Genomic DNA, 20,080 nt, shown 5'->3' with positions numbered 1-20,080 from the left:
CAGGCATGGCGCTGGAGCACGAGCTAAGAGTTTACACCCAAATCCACTGGGAGTAGGCAGAGAGTGAGACTGGACCTGGCATGAACTTTTGAAAGCTCAAAGACTCCCTCCAACAAACCTTCTCTAACAATGCCACAACTCCTAGTTCTTTTCAAACAGTTCCACTAACAGGAGACCAAGCATTTAAAGATATAAGCCTCTGGGGGCCACTCTCATTCAAATCATCACACTGCACTAGCCGGCTTTAGTCCAGTGAGTAAACTCTTGTATATTTTAACCCAGTGACTAAATTAGGGTAATAATTCACTTCGAATTTATGGCCTTTTGAAGTATAAGATGATGAATTTATATATGATAATTACTACAAAAGCAACAAGAAATTACAACAGTACAAAGTAAGCACAACTGGACAAATTTCAGTTAGCTACAACAGTAGATAATCGTTAAACATAGGTAAAAACATAGAACAATATTTTGTGCATTCTCGGTCATAGAAATCCCTAAGTTCTGGTTCACACAGGCAAGCTGAAATCAACCTTGACAGATACGTAGATCCATATTTTCCCTCTTAGGGATCAGAATCTTGCTTGAAACAAAGACCATTGGCCAAAAGTGATGGAAATATCAGGCAGGAGAAAAGAGGCAAAAGTGGGCAGGGAGGGGATACAATGAAGGAAAGAAGGAAAGAGGAGCACAGGGGAAGAGAAAAGAGATGCAAAGGGAGAGAAGTGGGGCAAGGGAGGGGAGAAGTGGATCCTGCACTTGGTATTTCTAAAAATTAAAATTAAAAAAAACCTTGAGAATGACTGAACCCTGAGTCAAAAATCACACACATATATACACTCACATGCACACACACACACACATACATAAATACACACATGTGCTAATACACATGTGCACACACGCATACACACATGTACACACTCACATTCACACACATGCACACACACGTGCACACACATGCAAACACATGTACATACCACACACATGTACACACACATTCATACACATGTATACATGTATACACACGTATACACATGCATGAACTCACACACATGTACACACACATTCACATGCATATACATATACACACATTCACATGCATATACATATACACACACATGAATATATACACATTTACACTCACACACACCTGCACAAACATGTACACGCACTCACCCCCCACATACACTTATTCACACATGTACACACACACTCACACATACATACACTTATATACACATGCACACATATATGCACACACACTCACATGCACACATGCCCACACACTTATAGAGCACACACACACACACACATTTTGTTTTATGAGATGGGTCAGCAACTACTCTCTGACAAGGTGCAGACAGTGTGAGTACTAGGTCAACATGTCTCTGCTGTGTCTAAGGGGCCGTTTCCAGTGAGTTTCAGTGTCAACATTCTTTCTTCAAGTCTGTTTTTCCTCCTTTGCTGGGAAGTCTGCCACATTTCATGACTGTTATTAATAACTACAAGAAATGTATGGTCTTTGCCTATTTAATTCCTTCCCCTCTATCTGTAGCATGTCTGCCTACTCTTAATATCTGTAGAGTGGCACTTGCTTGTTCCTTGGCCTTACACTTAGCTAGAGATCTCTGTCTCTCTTTTCTATTTCCTCTCTCTTTATAACTACATCGGTTGCCTTACCACCTAGCTGTATTCTCCGGCTGGTTTGGGGGATGACATTTGTTTCCTTGTACTAAGAAAAAACCCATCTTCTAGACAGCTCCATTAGCCTGCTTATCAGAGTTCTGACTCAGCATCATGAAGTATAAAGTGTTCTCTTCACAAGGATGTGTCATTTTGGCTACCTCATGTCTGAAGTCAAGTGAGCTCAGTTCCTACATGGCATAAAAATGTTTTGTTTTCAAACATTTATAAGTGTGAGGTTTGATTTTCAAGTGTAATAATTAAGCAGAAAGGTGACTCAGATACTTTAGGACACACGCTTAGTGATGGGGAGACTGAACTTGGTTTCGTTCCCTCTTGGTATAAATGAATAGATACATAGAGCAAGCTGGCCCCACACGTAAAGGGACACATCAACCATGTATATAAACAGACTCGATCAATAAAATGGTTGGGTTCTTTAGGTGCACGCAGCTAGCTCCATTCCTAATCAAAGGTTTCATTGGTTGGAATACAATATTTATTAGCTAAGAAGAGATAGCACTTATGCCGTGTAGTTCAGCTTAAAGCTGTTCCTCACAAACGATTCAAAATCTTTGAGAGCCACACACTGTGTTTGGAAATTTTACAATATGGTAGATGATGCACAAGTAATGAATTTCTAGGAATTGATGAAACACTAGTTCCTTATTCAATCGCTAGATGGCAGTGGTTCACAATAATTATTTTTTTTTTTTATTTTTTTTTTTTTTGGTTCTTTTTTTCGGAGCTGGGGACCGAACCCAGGGCCTTGCGCTTCCTAGGTAAGCGCTCTACCACTGAGCTAAATCCCCAGCCCCCACAATAATTATTTTTAAATAGCTGAAGTTCCGCATTGCTTTTGGTGAAGTAACTCGGAAGTACTTAAACTATTAAGCAATTCAGTCTACCCATTGTCCACCCTAATCTCTTCTAGAGTAAAGTACCGACCTTAATGAGTGTCCCTTCACCTCACGTCGGCAATTCCCCTTTTTTGAGGGCTATGTAGAATATTGTTCAGTGCTCCCTCCTACACTTTCCAAACTGCAGGACCACGACAGCAGATACTTAGTAGCTGCTCACCCATTTGGATGTGTAATTGTTCAACCATGTCTATGAAGTCAGTTATTCTCAGTGGTCCCCAAGTCCCTATCATTGAGAATGCCTCTGAATTCCCATTTGCCTGGCCTTTGGAAGCTCTTGTTCATACTTCTGTCTCCCTGCCCTGTGTATCCAGGTTCGTGTGTCTCAAGGCAAAGAGCCTGCTCACCTGCTGAGTTTGTTCAAAGACAAACCACTCATTATTTATAAGAACGGGACATCTAAGAAAGGAGGGCAGGCACCGGCTCCCCCTACACGCCTCTTTCAAGTCCGGAGGAACCTGGCATCTATCACTAGAATCGTGGAGGTAAAGCTGTGCATTCTGTGAATATGCTCTGGGTATGTACTTCCCAATACGCCTGGCCGTCGTCAGTGTTATCCTCTATCCACTGGCAAGTGACTGCCCTTTGCTTCAACAACGTAAAGCACAGAAGAAGAGACATTGCAAGAGGGGGCAGCTCAGGTTTTCAACTGCACTGAGCCCAAACACGTGAGTTTTGAGAATGTCATTGCCAGTGACACTGGCAAGAGGCAGGAAGCAGCTACAGTCCTACCATGAAAGGTCTGGGCTAGAAAGACTGTGCGGTGTGATCCGATGATCATGAAACCTGGGGAGATCTGAGAAGGGGGGCCTCTGTATGAGAACATCTGCCCACACTGGAGTAATTGGTCCCACCTCTAGTTCTAGTCACCATTGAAATCCAGGCCTCTCCTACCACTCCATCGGGCCATGTTTCTCTGGAGCTGCTTCCAAACCCTTTTAGTTTTTAGGAACCACTCAACCCAGATCTGAAAATTCAACCAGTCTCGCCTCTGTCTGCTAGCAATCTCTCTGGGTCTCCTTCTGCTTCATCTCTGCCTGTCCTTCGAAGACTGACTCTGCCACGCCTCTTGGTGGAGATTGTAATTCCTAACAGTCTACTTTTGCTGGGACCCCTGGATGGGGCAGTTCTTGCTCACCCAGGCCCCTCTGACTTCCTTTTTATTTGGTTCGTCCCTGCCTCTTCCTTACCAATGCAGCCCCTCCACCCACAGCCCTCTTCTGCTGTCATCTGCCCTGTCATTGTGAAGGCCGCAGCCATGGTCTCTGTCACTTCTATTCTGCCCTGTTCCTTTCAACAACCTCCTCCTTCTCTCAGAGAGAACATAAATATAATTACACACACACACACACACACACACACACACATCATGCCTGCAATTTCACAGCTACAACTGTACATAGATATTATCGTCTCCTCTGGCTTATGAAGTAGTTTAAAAAATCAACTGACTCATGTTTTTTAAAAAAATAATTCATATATTAGTAAGTTATACAAAAGTGATGAGGTGTTGCATCAATTAATATCAATGGCACCCATAAATTATGTATTTAATAGTAATTTGATAAATTGGTTAATAAATACTTATTACGTAGAATAAAAAGGTATGGTTCTTATCTAAAGCCAAATTGCTCCAGCCCTCAGTCTACCCCTCTGCCCACGATGTCCTCTCTGCTTTTGCTTGGACTTCTTTGGTTTCAGATCCCCTTGTATGGACTCACAGTTCTTCCTATACTTACTATTTGTTCTGACTGCAGGCTGTAATCTCCTTTTTCCTCATATACTTGACACATTTATCTTCTATTCTGGATCATTTACCAAGAGAGGTGAAACCAGGAGATGTGCTTGAAAACAAATTCTGTAGAAACTATCTCTTGCCTTCTCCAGGGATTTCTTGTTTCCATTCCTCTGACAGCACACATTCCTGAGTGCCTAAATGGGTGGGGTAAATGGGAACAGTGCTTGCAAAGGCTCCTTCTCTCATCCTGGTTTTCTTAACTAGACAGGCATTTGCCATGGTCAACTCGTACTGTTTACTGAGCACATTTTTCCAATGAGGGAGATGTCACCCACATTCCTAGAGAGGTTTGATTGGGCTTTACTCTGCTTGCCCTGTAAGCACCGAAGTGTTTTTGGGCTAAGGTGTGATCATATCAGTTAAAGTCAGCCTTCATATTGATCTTGCCTACAACACTCTAGGCACAGATACTCATGTGTTCAATCATAACTATTTGTTTGTAAATCCATTAAGTTGACAGTGGAGTTCTTGTCTGTGGACACTCATTTAATTTTATGTGGTAGAGTCAGTCACAATGCTCCGCTGTTGAATTCCTGACCTCTTCCATAGCTGACGTTTCTTTAGGGGGTGCCATCGTTGAATTCAGTGCATCACCCTGTTTCCTTGCAGCACCCTGAATCGGCTTTTCTCTCTTTACTTTCTCTGATACTTGGGTTATGATGCGTCTATGTGGCCCTCTGTCTTGTTTCCTGGAAAGCTGGTCTTTCCTAAACAAACATTGCTCCTTTTCCAGGCTCACCCTAATCTGGGCACTGGCCTCTTGTCACCTCACCTCATATATCTGATGCTTCTTCTGCAATAAAAAAGATACAGATCAGAAAACAGGAGTCCTGAAATCAGACCTGGTTACTGGCATTCTTTACCAGTCCAAGGAGACTTTCCTTGGACTTGGCCTAGGAGGCCTCATTTCTGGTGAAAGAAGACAATTATAGCTTCCCCGAATATTACCAGTCTCCAGAATTCCAACAGCCACTTCTTTTCCCTCTAATTTTTCTCTCTAGAGTCAGGCCCTTACAAACTGGCAAGATCCATTTCTCCTGCAGCAGATGCCTTGGTCTGGGCAGTTCAGTGACATGGGCTAAGTGCATCATTTGGAACAATGTATCATGCCAGTCTTTTTTAAACATGTTTTCTCCCTGTCCTCTCATGTTGGCCACACTCCTGTTTTCCTCACGCTCTTGGTTGCACTGCCTTGGTCTGGCATACTGGTTGTTCCTGGTCTCCATGGCAGTCATGTTACAGTCAGCTCTACAATTACTCAGAAAATCAATTACTGCTACGTGACTGTGTGTTCAAACCAATTCTCACAGATGTAGGCATGATGTCACCAAACCACAGAATCCTAGACCAAGCCCATCCTAGGATGCTCATGATCATGACCAGGCCAGAGACGTCAGAGGTCCTATCCATGCCTGATGTCACCACAGGCCACGCTCATACCTCAGTGTCTAACCCATTTGGGCTCTTTCCTCTGTAGACACAGGAACCCAAATTGCACTTGGTAGACCGCAGATAGTGTATCCAGCTTCTGGTTACAAGGAAAATGTGTGCCAGAGCTGCTTCTCATCCTCTACACAGATCTATCATTTAAGCTGGCATTTATCTGAGTTAGAAAACACTGCTAGTGAGCCCGAAGTCATCTCTTTGCCCTCTCTGTTTTGTGGATTTCAGGGCTCCCTCTAATTAATACCACAAACATTCTCTTTAGTGGGGAGAAAAAGGTACCATCTTTATGTTTGCTATTTGATGTTGTACCCTTTGTGCAGGCACCAGATGTGGGAAGTCTTGTCTCTCTGTAATATCTCTGAATATTATTTTAATCACTTTGTCATTAGTTGGGTTGCTTTGGTGTTTTCATTTTTGTGAGTGTGTGTCCATGTGAGAATCTACTATGTTGGTCTGCCATGTTTGCCTGCCAAGTTTGGAAATCACAAGAGGATGATGGATCTTCTGGAGCTCCATGGAGTTAGAGCAGTTTACCTTGCCTGATGCAGGTGCTGGTGACCCAGCTCAAGTCCTCCAGAAGAGCAGTGTGTACTCTTAACCACTGAGCTGTCACCATAGCCTTGTTGCCTTGTTTTTGAGGTAGTCTTCTGTATAACTTAGGCTAGATCTTTTATTTTCCCTTTGCTTCAGCTCCTGAGTGGTGGGATTACAGGAGTGAACTACCTCCTGTTTTTCTGGCCAAAATCCTCAATTCTTGACTGCCAGCTTGGCTATTTTAGTTAATTAATTTTGAGACCGTCTCTATGTAGTCTTCGCTGCCCTGCAACTTCTATGTAGACCAGGCTGGCCTTAAATTCACAGAGATCTGGCTTCTTCTGCCTCTTGAGTGCTGGGATTAAAAGTTTGGGAAAGCACACTCTGCCAGACTGATGACATTTTAAAGCTGTGTTTTATTGTCTGCGGGCAGCTGAACGTCATGTGTCATGGACCAAGACGTGCTTACTCAAGTGTTTCAGGCATCTATTTCACCTGGGCCTTGAATTAATCTCCTGGGGTCAGGCAGAAGGCTCTGGATGGCTCCCCACACCCTCAGTAGCAAATTTGAATCATTGCATTGTTTCCCCTCATGCCCTAGGTTGATGTGGATGCAAATTCATTGAATTCTAATGACACTTTTGTCCTGAAACTGCCACGAAACAATGGCTTCATCTGGATAGGAAAAGGGGCTAGCCAGGAGGAGGAGAAAGGAGCAGAGTATGTGGCTGATGTCCTCAAATGCAAAACCACAAGAATTCAAGAAGGCAAGGAACCAGGTGTGTGCTATAGGTCCAAGGTCACCACTTTCATACTCTTAATTGACTTTATTCAATAAAAAATCATTTTTCTTATCACTAGAGTTGTGTATGGATGCTTCTTTTAATTGCAAGCGTTGACGGCATCTGGTATAATTTACTTAGGATGAGATAATCCTGCCATTAGTGTGAGATCCTATAAAGTATATGACTATAGGATTTGTACTGACTAACTCACTGTGCATTCCATAGATGAATTCTGGAACTCTCTTGGAGGAAGAGGAGACTACCAGACTTCACCATTGCTGGAAACACAGGCTGAAGATCATCCTCCTCGGCTTTATGGCTGCTCTAACAAAACTGGAAGATTCATTGTAAGTGTCCTAAACAGACGGAGCTCACTGTTAGGGGAGGTATTCTGTCGTGGCTCTGAGAACTTTGAAATATGGGGCAGCTGTGAGTCCCGTGTTTGGTTCCTCTGTACACTGTGGGTGATAATCTTTACTCTGTACAGGTAGTTTAAGGCCCAATGATGTGACAGATACAGAAATATCTAGAAAACTCTAAAGTAGTATATAAATTAAAATGCCCTTTAAAATATCTACTTCACATCTGTATCGGCATTTAGTGTTTCCTTGTGAAATTCGGGTGGCTAGCTCTGCTCATTTATTTATTAGATACTTTCTCGGGAGAGCAGAGCCATCATTTCTCATCTAAGTGTAGACAGAAGAATACGGATTCTTCCCAGGTTGACAGACAAACAGACAAACAAGTATGGGATTATTAAGGTCGTTGAACAAGATCACAGAGAACTTTGTGCTTCCCTGAAAATTCCATGACATCAAGAGTAATGTTATATTTTCTAGTCCTTTATAGTTCAGGCAATTAAAAGTAAACTTAGGAGGCTGTGCATATCTATTGCATGACACCATTCCTTGGAAGATGTGAGTAACGGTCTACTTGCCCCAGAGAGGGAACCAGATGCAGACCAAGGATGGGAACTGCTAAAGTCCAGCTTGGTGAGCCAATGAGCTTTATTAGTGTCACTTACAGAAGTAGGGATGACTCAAAGGCGGCTGCACCATCAAAAGCCACCTCCTACATGGGCGACGTCTCATGAAAACTGGAAACCTGGAAGTCACTACACAGCCTGCAGGTGGCATAGAGGGTTGGAGGATGCCTCTTCAAGCATCTTGTCTTGGTCTGAGAGTGTCTCTCAGAAGCCCTTACTAGTCACATAGGCCTTGGGAGGGAGGGGGCCTAACATATCTAGTTAGTTTCAGGACTTCCTGAAGCTTTCCGGTTGCCTCCTTCATGGATTTAATGCCGGAGGGATTGTTTCATCTCCCTTTACAACATCCTGAGTCATAATGAGCGTCCCATAAAGAGAAGGAATGTTTCATCCGGGGGATAGTGCTGCACACGGAGTCTCAGTTTAAACTGTTGTAACCCAAATATGGTAGACTGGAGTATTTAAACAGTAAGCATAGCGTTCTTATATCCTGGAACCCTGGCGGTCTAAGCACCAGCGTATCTGCTGTCTGGAGAGGGCTCTTCTAGCATCTTCACATAGCCCGGAGAGCCAGATCTGTCTCTTCTTAGGCCACTGCTGGGCCTTATCCTTGTGACCTCAACCAAACCTAATTGTGAGCATCAGCCCCCACCTCCTGATTCTGAACACAAACATACAGTCCATAACAGTGCATGATTTTCTGTTGGGTTCCAAAATTTCATCCTGAGTCATTTACCTCCACTTAATCAGAAAAGTTTACCATCTCTGACGTTCTAGAATTATGTGTGAACTCGAGAGATTCTTCTCATCCTAGTGAATAAAAACTTAACTTCCATTACACAAAACGTCAGAAGTGCTCAGCAGATTCAGTACTGGAAATGAAGTCCTAAAGGAGCTGCCCGTTTATAAAAACATACTTGGAGCTTACAAATGATTTGACCTGAAATCTTAAGATGTAATGATGGGTAGTGATAAATATTAATTTTGGGGGCCACAGTTTCCCATCTATTTTAGAAAAATTTTGAACTTGCTCTGTTTTATGTTTACTATATGAAATCTATTTTATTAATAGTATTACATCATATCCAAACAGCTTCTCTTTTTGTTCACACATGCTTAAATAATCTATTTGCTAATATTGCTATAAATTAGATTCTTGATTTTATTTTGTAATTTCCAAACATAAGTACTATATTGTTTCTGTCTATACTGTCCCCCATCCAATGCCATTCATGTTCTCCCTGCATGCTCTTAAATTCATGACCATTTTTCGGTACATGCACACTCACATACACTCCATATTTAATTAATTTAAGTGTTGTACATTTAGTTGTATGCACATGTATTATAGGTTGACTGCTTGGGATGGGATACGAAGGGGCTCATCCTTGGAGAAAACCAATTTTCCATCTCTTAGAGACAGGTTTCCTGTCTCTCTTCATATAGGGATGAGGCCCTCTGAAATGTCCTCATCCGTGTTGGTATGTTGAATGGTATTGTCCTTATTCAGGTCTCATTCGAGAAACCACACTGTTGAGATTTTATGGGTTCAGCTGAAAGACACTAGAAGTTGGGGTTGAAATAGTTTTCCAATGCAAGGGTATCTTGGCAATTAGAGGTCAAGGAATACTGCAAAGCCACACCATGCAACAAACCTCACACAAGAGATTTATTGGGGGCAAACACATAATGACAGCCCCTGAGTCATGGGGCTGGGGGGTTTAAGTCCTTAGTTTGGGAGTAGGCGTGGGGCAGGGTGATTTTCTCCTAGCCTGTAGTACCCTATAGAGTACCAGAGGGGTCCTGGTCATCTGACTTCTTATGATCTTTCTGTCTTCTCTTTTGTGCTGTTCTCTGAGCCTTAAGTTTTTAGAGGTTACACTGTAGAGCCATTGTGGTTGGGTATCCCCACAGTCTTAGGAAGATATAATTTCATAAAACAGGTACTCTGGCTTCATCCCCAGTTGGATTTTAAAACCCTCTGTTAGTCTCTATTAGTTTTTGATTTTTTTTTTTTTTTTGCTTGTTCATGGTCATGTTACGCATTATCAGAAATACACATTTTTTTCTGTATTTACTCTCTCTCTCTCTTATATGGCATTTGGAAACTTTTTTGCTCCTTTCACAGCTTAAGAAAAAGAATTATTACCAATATGTGTTTGATGTTACCATAACCATCAGGAAATAGATTTAAACATATACACTAGTGCACGGCAGCAGAGCCCACTGTTGAAAACATAGCTTTTAGAAACAACCTTCCTATGTGACAGCATCTACTGGATGATGTTACATGCTTGCTAGGCAACCTTAGGCAGTTTCTAGGCTCTCGCTGTGCACATGCTCCCATTGTTTTAAATGTGGGAAAGGTCAGTATTTACTTCATATGGTTGTTGTGTTAATGATTTGTGTAAAAAAATTAAAACATAGCAGAGAAATGATATTTAAAGTTTTGTCTTTTAAATGACCAGAGGATTGGTAAATATTCTGAAAGATGGCGGTACAGGATTGGGGAGAGGTCTCAGTGGTTAAAAGCACACACTTGTAGAGGACCCAAGTTCAGTTCCCAGCACTCCTGGAGGTGAGCTCACAACCACTTGTAACTCCAGTGCAAAGAATCCAAGACACTCTCTTTTGGCTTTCTAGGACCTTGTGTATCAAGTTAAGTACACACACACACACACACACACACACACACACACACACACACACACCCGACACATCTATACATGTTTAAAGATAGTCTTTGCTGGTTACCAGCCCAGCATCCATTCTCTGAGAAAGGCAGCAATGAGGTATGGAGTCAGCGATTGTAGCTAAAACTTTATCTCTAGCAATTCTGTTTATAACTATATTCTGAGGCCAAACATTGCTGCCTTTTGGTAATTAATTCCAATAATTAATAATAGCAGCATCATGGGATTAAAAGAAATAAAAAGGCTTAATTACACATACACATTCCAGTCCGGCCTGACCACCTATCTCATAAAACCATGCATGTTCATTCATACTTACATACTTACACATATACCTACATGCATATACATACATGTAGACCAACACACACACACACACACACACACACACACACACACACACACACACACACACACATATATATATTCAGGCAGAACCTCCCAAGCCAAACACATGCAGCTCCCCAAACTACCACTTCATTTCTTCTCTCTGGCCTTTTTATACCTTCTCAGACAAAAGTTTCTTGGAAAATTGCCAGATGGATAAAATGTTACACAAAAGGAGAGTTACAGACAGAAGGATGTTGATAGTGAGTTCAAAGCAGTGTTTCATTCTGTAAGTTTTCTATACATTCAAAGCAGCAGTTCCCCACAGCCTTGCTTTACCATAATGCACACCTGTGGCTTCATCCTTGGGTCTGACCTAGAATGAAAGGTCTTTCTTGATCACGAACTGTCCCAAGCCTATTTCTCTTCTCAGTGTAACTGTGAAGGCTCATCATCCTCCCTATTATGCAGCCTTTACTTACTATTCTACAAGGAGGGGGCACATTCTATTCTTGACTCTTATCGTGTCTTTCTAAAACAACAAAAACCATCTTCTTAAACTTTTTCTTGTAAGTATTTGAATTAACTTAGGAATTCTGTATGTCATTAATTCATCTAAACAGCATTAATTCATGAAAGATCATCTTCATGTTGATCTGCAGGGAATTTGTCCAATAAGATGGGCTGGCTGACGTCTAGGAATCATTAGGTTATGTAATAGTGACAGGAATGGCATACCAGCAGCAAGAAGCAATCCTGGGATATATAGCTCTAAAGAGCCTGCATTCTTAGAGCTCACCCATTGCAAGCCATGCAAAATGGTGGGCTTTCTCCAGACAACTCACTTGCTTGCCTTTAGCATTTCTTTTATTGCTTCTGACAAATCTTTAAAACAAAATGACAATATAAAGCAATTTAGTCCTCTCTGAGCTTCTGCCAAGTTTCCCGTGACAGAGTCAGGAACACAGGAAACCCCTGATAAGTCACATTTGCTAATATGAACTGGCAGAAGCCAAGGTCTATGCCATCCCTGTGACTGCTTAGAGGGAAGATCCAAGAAATTGGGAACCAAAATCTAAACTGTCAAACCTCCCTAAGAATCAGGAAGAATTGCAGAAATCTAAAATTGAGCTTCAGGTTAATATGGTCTACTTGTATTGGTAATGCAGTAATTCAATTACCATCTAATGGCAGAAAACAAAATTTATTCCACTATAAATAAAAACAATGAAAACTTGCATGTATAATATTATGCTGACTTATTAGATTTGCTGATTAGAATAACCAGATCAACTTACTCTTAACTAAAATAGTCTTGACTTATAAAAGAAAGGTAACTCCATACCCACACCATTCTATCAAATGTCTTGACACTAGGCAGGCAAGAAAATCGTGAAGTTTTTGTCATAGGAAACTACAAGTACCAAGAAGCTGTGTTCACACTGACTGTACATGTCTGTCCTAAATGTGTTCAGATTCTGTTTATATATTAAATACTATCCTAGCTGGACTGTACCATCATTTTGTAACACTCAATTACATAGATAAATCTGTTTACCCTAAACTAAGAAAAAATGACGAACCAAGGTGTTCATTGCCATCCAAATTACTAGACAGTGCTTGTCTCCAGTGCGTCACAAACTCCCTTGCTGTATTGCTCGGTCATAAAGTTCTTCAAACGTTTCAGATTGAAGAAGTTCCGGGAGAGTTCACCCAGGATGACTTGGCCGAAGATGATGTCATGCTACTTGATGCGTGGGAACAGGTACAGCCGTTGGGAACGGACAGTACTTGCTTTGGGAAATGGCCATTCAAATAACAAATAGGTCTAGGCTGTGCTTGGCTGTACTCAAGAGAAATTGCACAGAGTTTAGCAAGTTGATTTCTTACTGTGAAAATCATTCTATGGCTTTCATATTTTATAGCTTTAGGCAGAAACCTCAACTTTTTATTTATTTATTAACTATACTCATTAACTTACTTGTGCATACATTATAGTAATAAATGCATGAATATGTGCAGTGTGGTGGGAAAGACCAAAATATTGAGAATTTCAACGGAATTTCCAAGGAACCCATCTCTGAAACTAAACAGCAAAATACGTTACTGTTTATAGATCTTAATTTAGGAGAAAATCAGTGGTTACTTGATAGGTGAAATATGTATATGTATGTGTACATATATACACATAAATACATGGTGGTCTTTTAAAATCCTTATGTAAATTAACAACCATGAAAAGGACAAACATGTCAAGAATCAAATTATATAGAACAATATGTAAAACACTGGATTAGGCCTACTTTTAGACTCAGCCACAAACTTATTTTCAAATTGCACCCCCCTTTCTTTCCTTCCTTCCTTCCTCCCTCCCTCCCTCCCTCCTCCCTCCCTCCTCCCTCCCTCCTCCCCCTCCTCCTCCTCCTCCTTCTTCTTCTTTTTAAGATTTTGGGCTGGAGACTTGGCTCAGTGGTTAAAGGCCCTTGTTGTTTTAAAAGACCAGGGTTTGATTCCCACCACGCACATGGAGGCTCACCACCTCCTTAGGCACCAAGCATGCCAAGTGATACAGAAATACACACAAAGGGAGAACACTCATACATAATTATGTAATAAAAATAAACATAAAAACAAAAATATCTTTTAAAAAGTATATATTTTCTGTGCGTGAGTGTTTGGCCTGCAGAGGTCATAACAGGTCATTGGATCGTCTGGAACTGAATTAATGAATGAATGAATGAATGAGTAAATGTGGGTGTGGAAATCAAACTCAGATCCTCTGTATGAACAGCTGCTTTTAACCCCTGAGCGTTTAGATCGGTTTCTGGCAGCTAAGGCACTCAGTGGCCAATACCCTGGCCTTGGGTCTGTAACGGGCATACTTGAATTGGGGAGTCAACTCTAACCCTCCCAGTATGTCATTTCATCTCTTAATAAGCTATATCTTTTATCCAAGATACTATGCTGTCATGGTGTCTTCTGTGCTCCAGCACACTGTGTGTCTGTTAGAACACAATGGAAACTTAATTTGACCGAAGTTGCACTGCTAAGTGACCGTAGGGTGACTGTAGGTGTAGAGTAATTCAGGAGAGTGCCTCAGCACTACAGGCTCACATATGTATTCTATAAAGATTATATGCATAACACTTTAAATGCAATGTTAAACTCTTGACATTTAAATACTGGACATTCTAGTACTTTACCAAGGTACTGTAGGGCACTGTACTATAAGAAAGCATTAGATAGAAGCCAGGGGTTCGAGAAGACATCCACAGACAAGCCCTGCACCTACATGCAGTCCTTTATAGGTCTACTACAGCGTGGGATGGAGATGACTGCCATGCAGGCTTAGAAGATGGATGTAAAAGCAGTCAAGAAGCTGTTGATCTCAAGAGAAAGCAAGCAGGCTCACTTTGTAACAAGAATACCCCCTTGCAAACATGTTCAGGTGTAAACTGTAGTTAGAGAGGCTGTGTGTAAAAACAAAGGTCTCCTGGGAGAGGGAGCCTTGAGAAAGCCACAGGGTTTCCACCGGCTTCAGCTTTACCCACTTCCTCTGTGTGGGTGTGTGTGAAGGTGGCTGTGTGGGCGGGGCGCCAGGCAGTACTCATATTCAGCGCTTGCTCTCATGGCGTTTTCCAGATCTTCATTTGGATTGGCAAAGATGCCAATGAAGTTGAGAAAAAGGAATCAGTGAAGTCTGGTAAGTTGCGCTGGGACGACTGTAGCAGCAGCACCTCAGGAACAGTGTCCCGGCCAGCCTGGCTATCCTTAGCCTGTCTTCCAAAAACACACACCAAGTTTTAGATGTCCAGTTATCCATCAGAACTTGAATAATGCTATCTTTTAAAGCAAAAGAGTTTCATGATACAAGAAAATTGTTCTGTTGCCTAATTTAAAATATGTCTGTCAAAATCACAATATCCTTATTTTTGAAAATGGTCATTGTGTCCTTTTTTAGCACCTATTTCTATTTACTGAAGTGTCATAACAATTGTGAGGATAGTTTCATAAAGTTTGGAATTCTTTCAGGCAACAACGACACTTTTTAATGGTATTTTGCATGGCAGATGAGAGAAAAACCTGGAGACTGTTCCTACTTGGCTACTTGGGGCAAAAGAATTTTATTTTTTACTTGTATGAAAGAATTTTTCACTGTATATTTCAGGCTAACTGAAACTAGCTGAACTGTTGTCTTTTCTTTTTTTCTTTTTTCTTTTTTTAGCCAAAATGTACCTTGAGACAGACCCTTCTGGAAGAGACAAGAGGACACCAATTGTCATCATAAAACAAGGCCATGAGCCCCCCACATTCACAGGCTGGTTTCTGGGCTGGGACTCTAGCAAGTGGTAAACTGAGTTTCAAAAAACCAGCAACTATTCTGGCTGCCTCAGGACAGCTGCCCCTCTTTGTTGTTGGGGATTTGTTTATTTTTGTTATTGGCTTTTGAAGATAAATGCCTTCTGCCAAATGGATACATATAAATGACTAACATGCTCCTCTTCTTCTCTTTATCCTCTTTTTAAAGGAATTGTTATATGCTATATTGAAATAACTTAAAGCAAACTCTTGTTTTGGATCAACTTTGCAATCTAGGGGGATTTCTGAGGAAGGAATTTTATAATTCAGCAACTGCTAGCCAGACTTGTCTTTATACACCAGAGAAGAAAGCCGCAGTGCTTCTAAACATTTCCCCTCTGGTTATTCTGTGTGCAGTAAGGTTTACTTTATGTATGGCTCTAACAGTGCCTTGCTGTTTCCCATCTCAGGTCCATGTGACTTGGACGCTATTCACCTCCAAGTGTCCTTATATAAGATGAACTTCTTTAGCTTTTTTAGAAAACTAAAATCACAGGCCCTTCGTGATAAAAGACATTTTATTTCTATAAGTTTAACTTTATACATTTGATATCACATGCTCAATATCATAAAGAATATGCATTGAATGTTTTTCATCATTAAAACACATCTTTTTGGAAAATGTTTTGTATCGTGACATTTTAGTGAAATTTGATGGGTTAATGTCTACTTTATAGTTTGATAGTTTTATGTATAAGTAAATGTGAATTTATATATTTTTTTATTAACTTGAGTATTTCTTACATACATTTCGAGTATTATTCCCTTTCCTGGTTTCCGGGCAAACATCCCCCTCCCCCTTCCCCTTCCTTATGGGTGTTCCCCTCCCAAACCTCCCCCCATTGCCGTCCTACCCCCACCAGTCTAGTTCACTGGGGGTTCAGTCTTAGCAGGACCCATGGCTTCCCCTTACACTGGTGCTCTTACTAGGATATTCATTGCTACCTATGAGGTCAGAGTCCAGGGTCAGTCCATGTATAGTCTTTAGGTAGTGGCTTAGTCCCTGGAAGCTCTGGTTACTTGGCATTGTTGTACATATGGGGTCTCGAGCCCCTTCAAGCTCTTCCAGTTCTTTCTCTGATTCCTTCAACGGGGGTCCTATTCTCAGTTCAGTGGTTTGCTGCTGGCATTCGCCTCTGTATTGCTGTATTCTGGCTGTGTCTCTCAGGAGCGATCTACATCCGGCTCCTGTCGGTCTGCACTTCTTGCTTCATCCATCTTGTCTAATTGGGTGGCTGTATATGTATGGGCCACATGTGGGGCAGGCTCTGAATGGGTGTTCCTTCATTCTCTGTTTTAATCTTTGCCTCTCTCTTCCCTGCCAAGGGTATTCTTGTTCCCCTTTTAAAGAAGGAGTGAAGCATTCACATTTTGATCATCCGTCTTGAGTTTCATTTGTTCTAGGCATCTAGGGTAATTCAAGCATTTGGGCTAATAGCCACTTATCAATGAGTGCATGCCATGTATGTCTTTCTGTGATTGGGTTAGCTCACTCAGGATGATATTTTCCAGTTCCAACCATTTGCCTACGAATTTCATAAAGTGGTTGTTTTTGATAGCTGAGTAATATTCCATTGTGTAGATGTACCACATTTTCTGTATCCATTCCTCTGTTGAAGGGCATCTGGGTTCTTTCCAGCTTCTGGCTATTATAAATAAGGCTGCTATGAACATAGTGGAGCACGTGTCTTTGTTATATGTTGGGGCATCTTGTGGGTATATGCCCAAGAGAGGTATAGCTGGATCCTCAGGCAGTTCAATGTCCAATTTTCTGAGGAACCTCCAGACTGATTTCCAGAATGGTTGTACCAGTCTGCAATCCCACCAACAATGGAGGAGTGTTCCTCTTTCTCTACATCCTCGCCAGCATCTGCTGTCACCTGAGTTTTTGATCTTAGCCATTCTCACTGGTGTGAGGTGAAATCTCAGGGTTGTTTTGATTTGCATTTCCCTTATGACTAAAGATGTTGAACATTTCTTTAGTTGTTTCTCAGCCATTCGGCATTCCTCAGCTGTGAATTCTTTGTTTAGCTCTGAACCCCATTTTTTAATAGGGTTATTTGTCTCCCTGCAGTCTAACTTCTTGAGTTCTTTGTATATTTTGGATATAAGGCCTCTATCTGTTGTAGGATTGGTAAAGATCGTTTCCCAATCTGTTGGTTTCCGTTTTGTCCTAACGACAGTGTCCTTTGCCTTACAGTAGCTTTGCAGTTTTATGAGATCCCATTTGTCGATTCTTGATCTTAGAGCATAAGCCATTGGTGTTTTGTTCAGGAAATTTTTTCCAGTGCCCATGTGTCCCAGATGCTTCCCTAGTTTTTCTTCTATTAGTTTGAGTGTGTCTGGTTTGATGTGGAGGTCCTTGATCCACTTGGACTTAAGCTTTGTATAGGGTGATAAGCATGGATCGATCTGCATTCTTCTACATGTTGACCTCCTGTTGAACCAGCACCATTTGCTGAAAATGCTATCAGTTTTCCATTTGATGGTTTTGGCTCCTTTGTCAAAAATCAATGACCAAAGGTGTGTGGGTTCATTTCTGGGTCTTCAGTTCTATTCCATTGGTCTATCTGTCTGTCTCTGTACCAATACCATGCAGTTTTTATCACTATTGCTCTGTAATACTGCTTGAGTTCAGGGATAGTGATTCCCCCTGAAGTCATTTTATTGTTGAGGATAGCTTTAGCTATCCTGGGTTTTTTGTTATTCCAGATGAATTTGCAAATTGTTCTGTCTAACTCTTTGAAGAATTGGATTGGTATTTTGATGGGGATTGCATTGAATCTGTAGATCGCTTTTGGTAAAATGGCCATTTTTACTATATTAATCCTGCCAATCCATGAGCATGGGAGATCTTTCCATCTTCTGAGGTCTTCTTCAACTTCTTTCTTCAGTGTCTTGAAGTTCTTATTGTACAGATCTTTTACTTGCTTGGTTAAAGTCACACCGAGGTACTTTATATTATTTGGGTCTATTATGAAGGGTGTCATTTCCCTAATTTCTTTCTCGGCTTGTTTCTCTTTTGTGTAGAGGAAGGCTACTGATTTATTTGAGTTAATTTTATACCCAGCCACTTTGGTGAAGTTGTTTATCAGCTTTAGTAGTTCTCTGGTGGAACTTTTGGGATCACTTAAATATACTATCATATCATCTGCAAATAGTGATGTTTTGACTCCTTGTTTTCCGATCTGTATCCCCTTGACCTCCTTTGTTGTCTGATTGCTCTGGCTAGAACTTCAAGAACTATATTGAATAAGTAGGGAGAGAGTGGGCAGCCTTGTCTAGTCCCTGATTTTAGTGGGATTGCTTCAAGTTTCTCTCCATTTAGTTTAATGTTAGCAACTGGTTTGCTGTATATGGCTTTTACTATGTTTAGGTATGGGCCTTGAATTCCTATTCTTTCCAGGACTTTTATCATAAAGGGGTGTTGAATTTTGTCAAATGCTTTCTCAGCATCTAATGAAATGATCATGTGGTTTTGTTCTTTCAGTTTGTTTATATAATGGATCACTTGATGGTTTTCTGTATATTAAACCATCCCTGCATGCCTGGAATGAAGCCTACGATCATGGTGGATGATTGTTTTGATGTGCTCTTGGATTCGGTTTGCCAGAATTTTATTGAGTATTTTTGCGTCGATATTCATAAGGGAAATTGGTCTGAAGTTCTCTTTCTTTGTTGGGTCTTTGTGTGGTTTAGGTATAAGAGTAATTGTGGCTTCATGGAAGGAATTCGGGAATGATCCATCTGTTTCAATTTTGTGGATTAGTTTGGATAATATTGGTATGAGGTCTTCTATGAAGGTCTGATAGAATTCTGCACTAAACCCATCTGGACCTGGGCTCTTTTTGGTTGGGAGACCTTTAATGACTGCTTTTATTTCCTTAGGAGTTATGGGGTTGTTTAACTGGTTTATCTGTTCCTGATTTAATTTTGGTACCTGGTATCTGTCTAGGAAATTGTCCATTTCCTGAAGATTTTCAAATTTTGTTGAATATAGGCTTTTATAGTAAGATCTGATGATTTTTTGAATTTCCTCTGAATCTGTAGTTATGTCTCCCTTTTCATTTCTGATTTTGTTAATTTGGACACACTCTCTGTGTCCTCTCGTTAGTCTGGCTAAGGGTTTATCTATCTTGTTGATTTTCTCAAAGAACCAACTTTTGGTTCTGTTGATTCTTTCTATGGTCCTTTTTGTTTCTACTTGGTTGATTTCAGCTCTGAGTTTGATTATTTCCTGCCTTCTACTCCTCCTGGGTGTATTTGCTTCTTTTTGTTGTAGAGCTTTTAGGTGTGCTGTCAAGCTGCTGACATATGCTCTTTCCTGTTTCTTTCTGCAGGCACTCAGTGCTATGAGTTTTCCTCTTAGCACAGCTTTCATTGTGTCCCATAAGTTTGGGTATGTTGTACCTTCATTTTCATTAAATTCTAAAAAGTTTTTAATTTCTTTCTTTATTTCTTCCTTGACCAGGTTATCATTGAGTAGAACATTGTTCAATTTCCACGTGTATGTGGGCATTCTTCCCTTATTGTTATTGAGGACC

General features: G+C 41.0%; 2 protein-coding genes across 2 annotated transcripts in view; one reads left to right on the top strand and one right to left on the bottom strand.

Annotated features, from left to right (window-relative positions):
• Positions 1-16,158, top strand: part of Scin (scinderin) — a 78,647-nt gene extending 62,489 nt beyond the window's left edge. Inside the window, exons 11-16 of the mRNA NM_198748.2 lie at positions 2,924-3,094; positions 6,989-7,166; positions 7,398-7,519; positions 12,865-12,942; positions 14,820-14,880; positions 15,403-16,158. Coding sequence (NP_942043.2) covers positions 2,924-3,094; positions 6,989-7,166; positions 7,398-7,519; positions 12,865-12,942; positions 14,820-14,880; positions 15,403-15,530 — 738 coding nt within the window. The 3' untranslated portion in view covers positions 15,531-16,158. The remainder of the gene's footprint in view (positions 1-2,923; positions 3,095-6,988; positions 7,167-7,397; positions 7,520-12,864; positions 12,943-14,819; positions 14,881-15,402) is intronic.
• The window catches only part of LOC120093247 (60S ribosomal protein L29-like), a 613,897-nt gene that overhangs the window by 376,633 nt on the left and 217,184 nt on the right, over positions 1-20,080 (bottom strand). The window lies entirely within an intron of this gene.

This window comes from Rattus norvegicus, chromosome 6 (genome assembly GCF_036323735.1).
Source record: "Rattus norvegicus strain BN/NHsdMcwi chromosome 6, GRCr8, whole genome shotgun sequence".
Lineage (NCBI taxonomy): Eukaryota > Metazoa > Chordata > Mammalia > Rodentia > Muridae > Rattus > Rattus norvegicus.
This window is presented reverse-complemented; position numbering and strand designations above follow the sequence as displayed.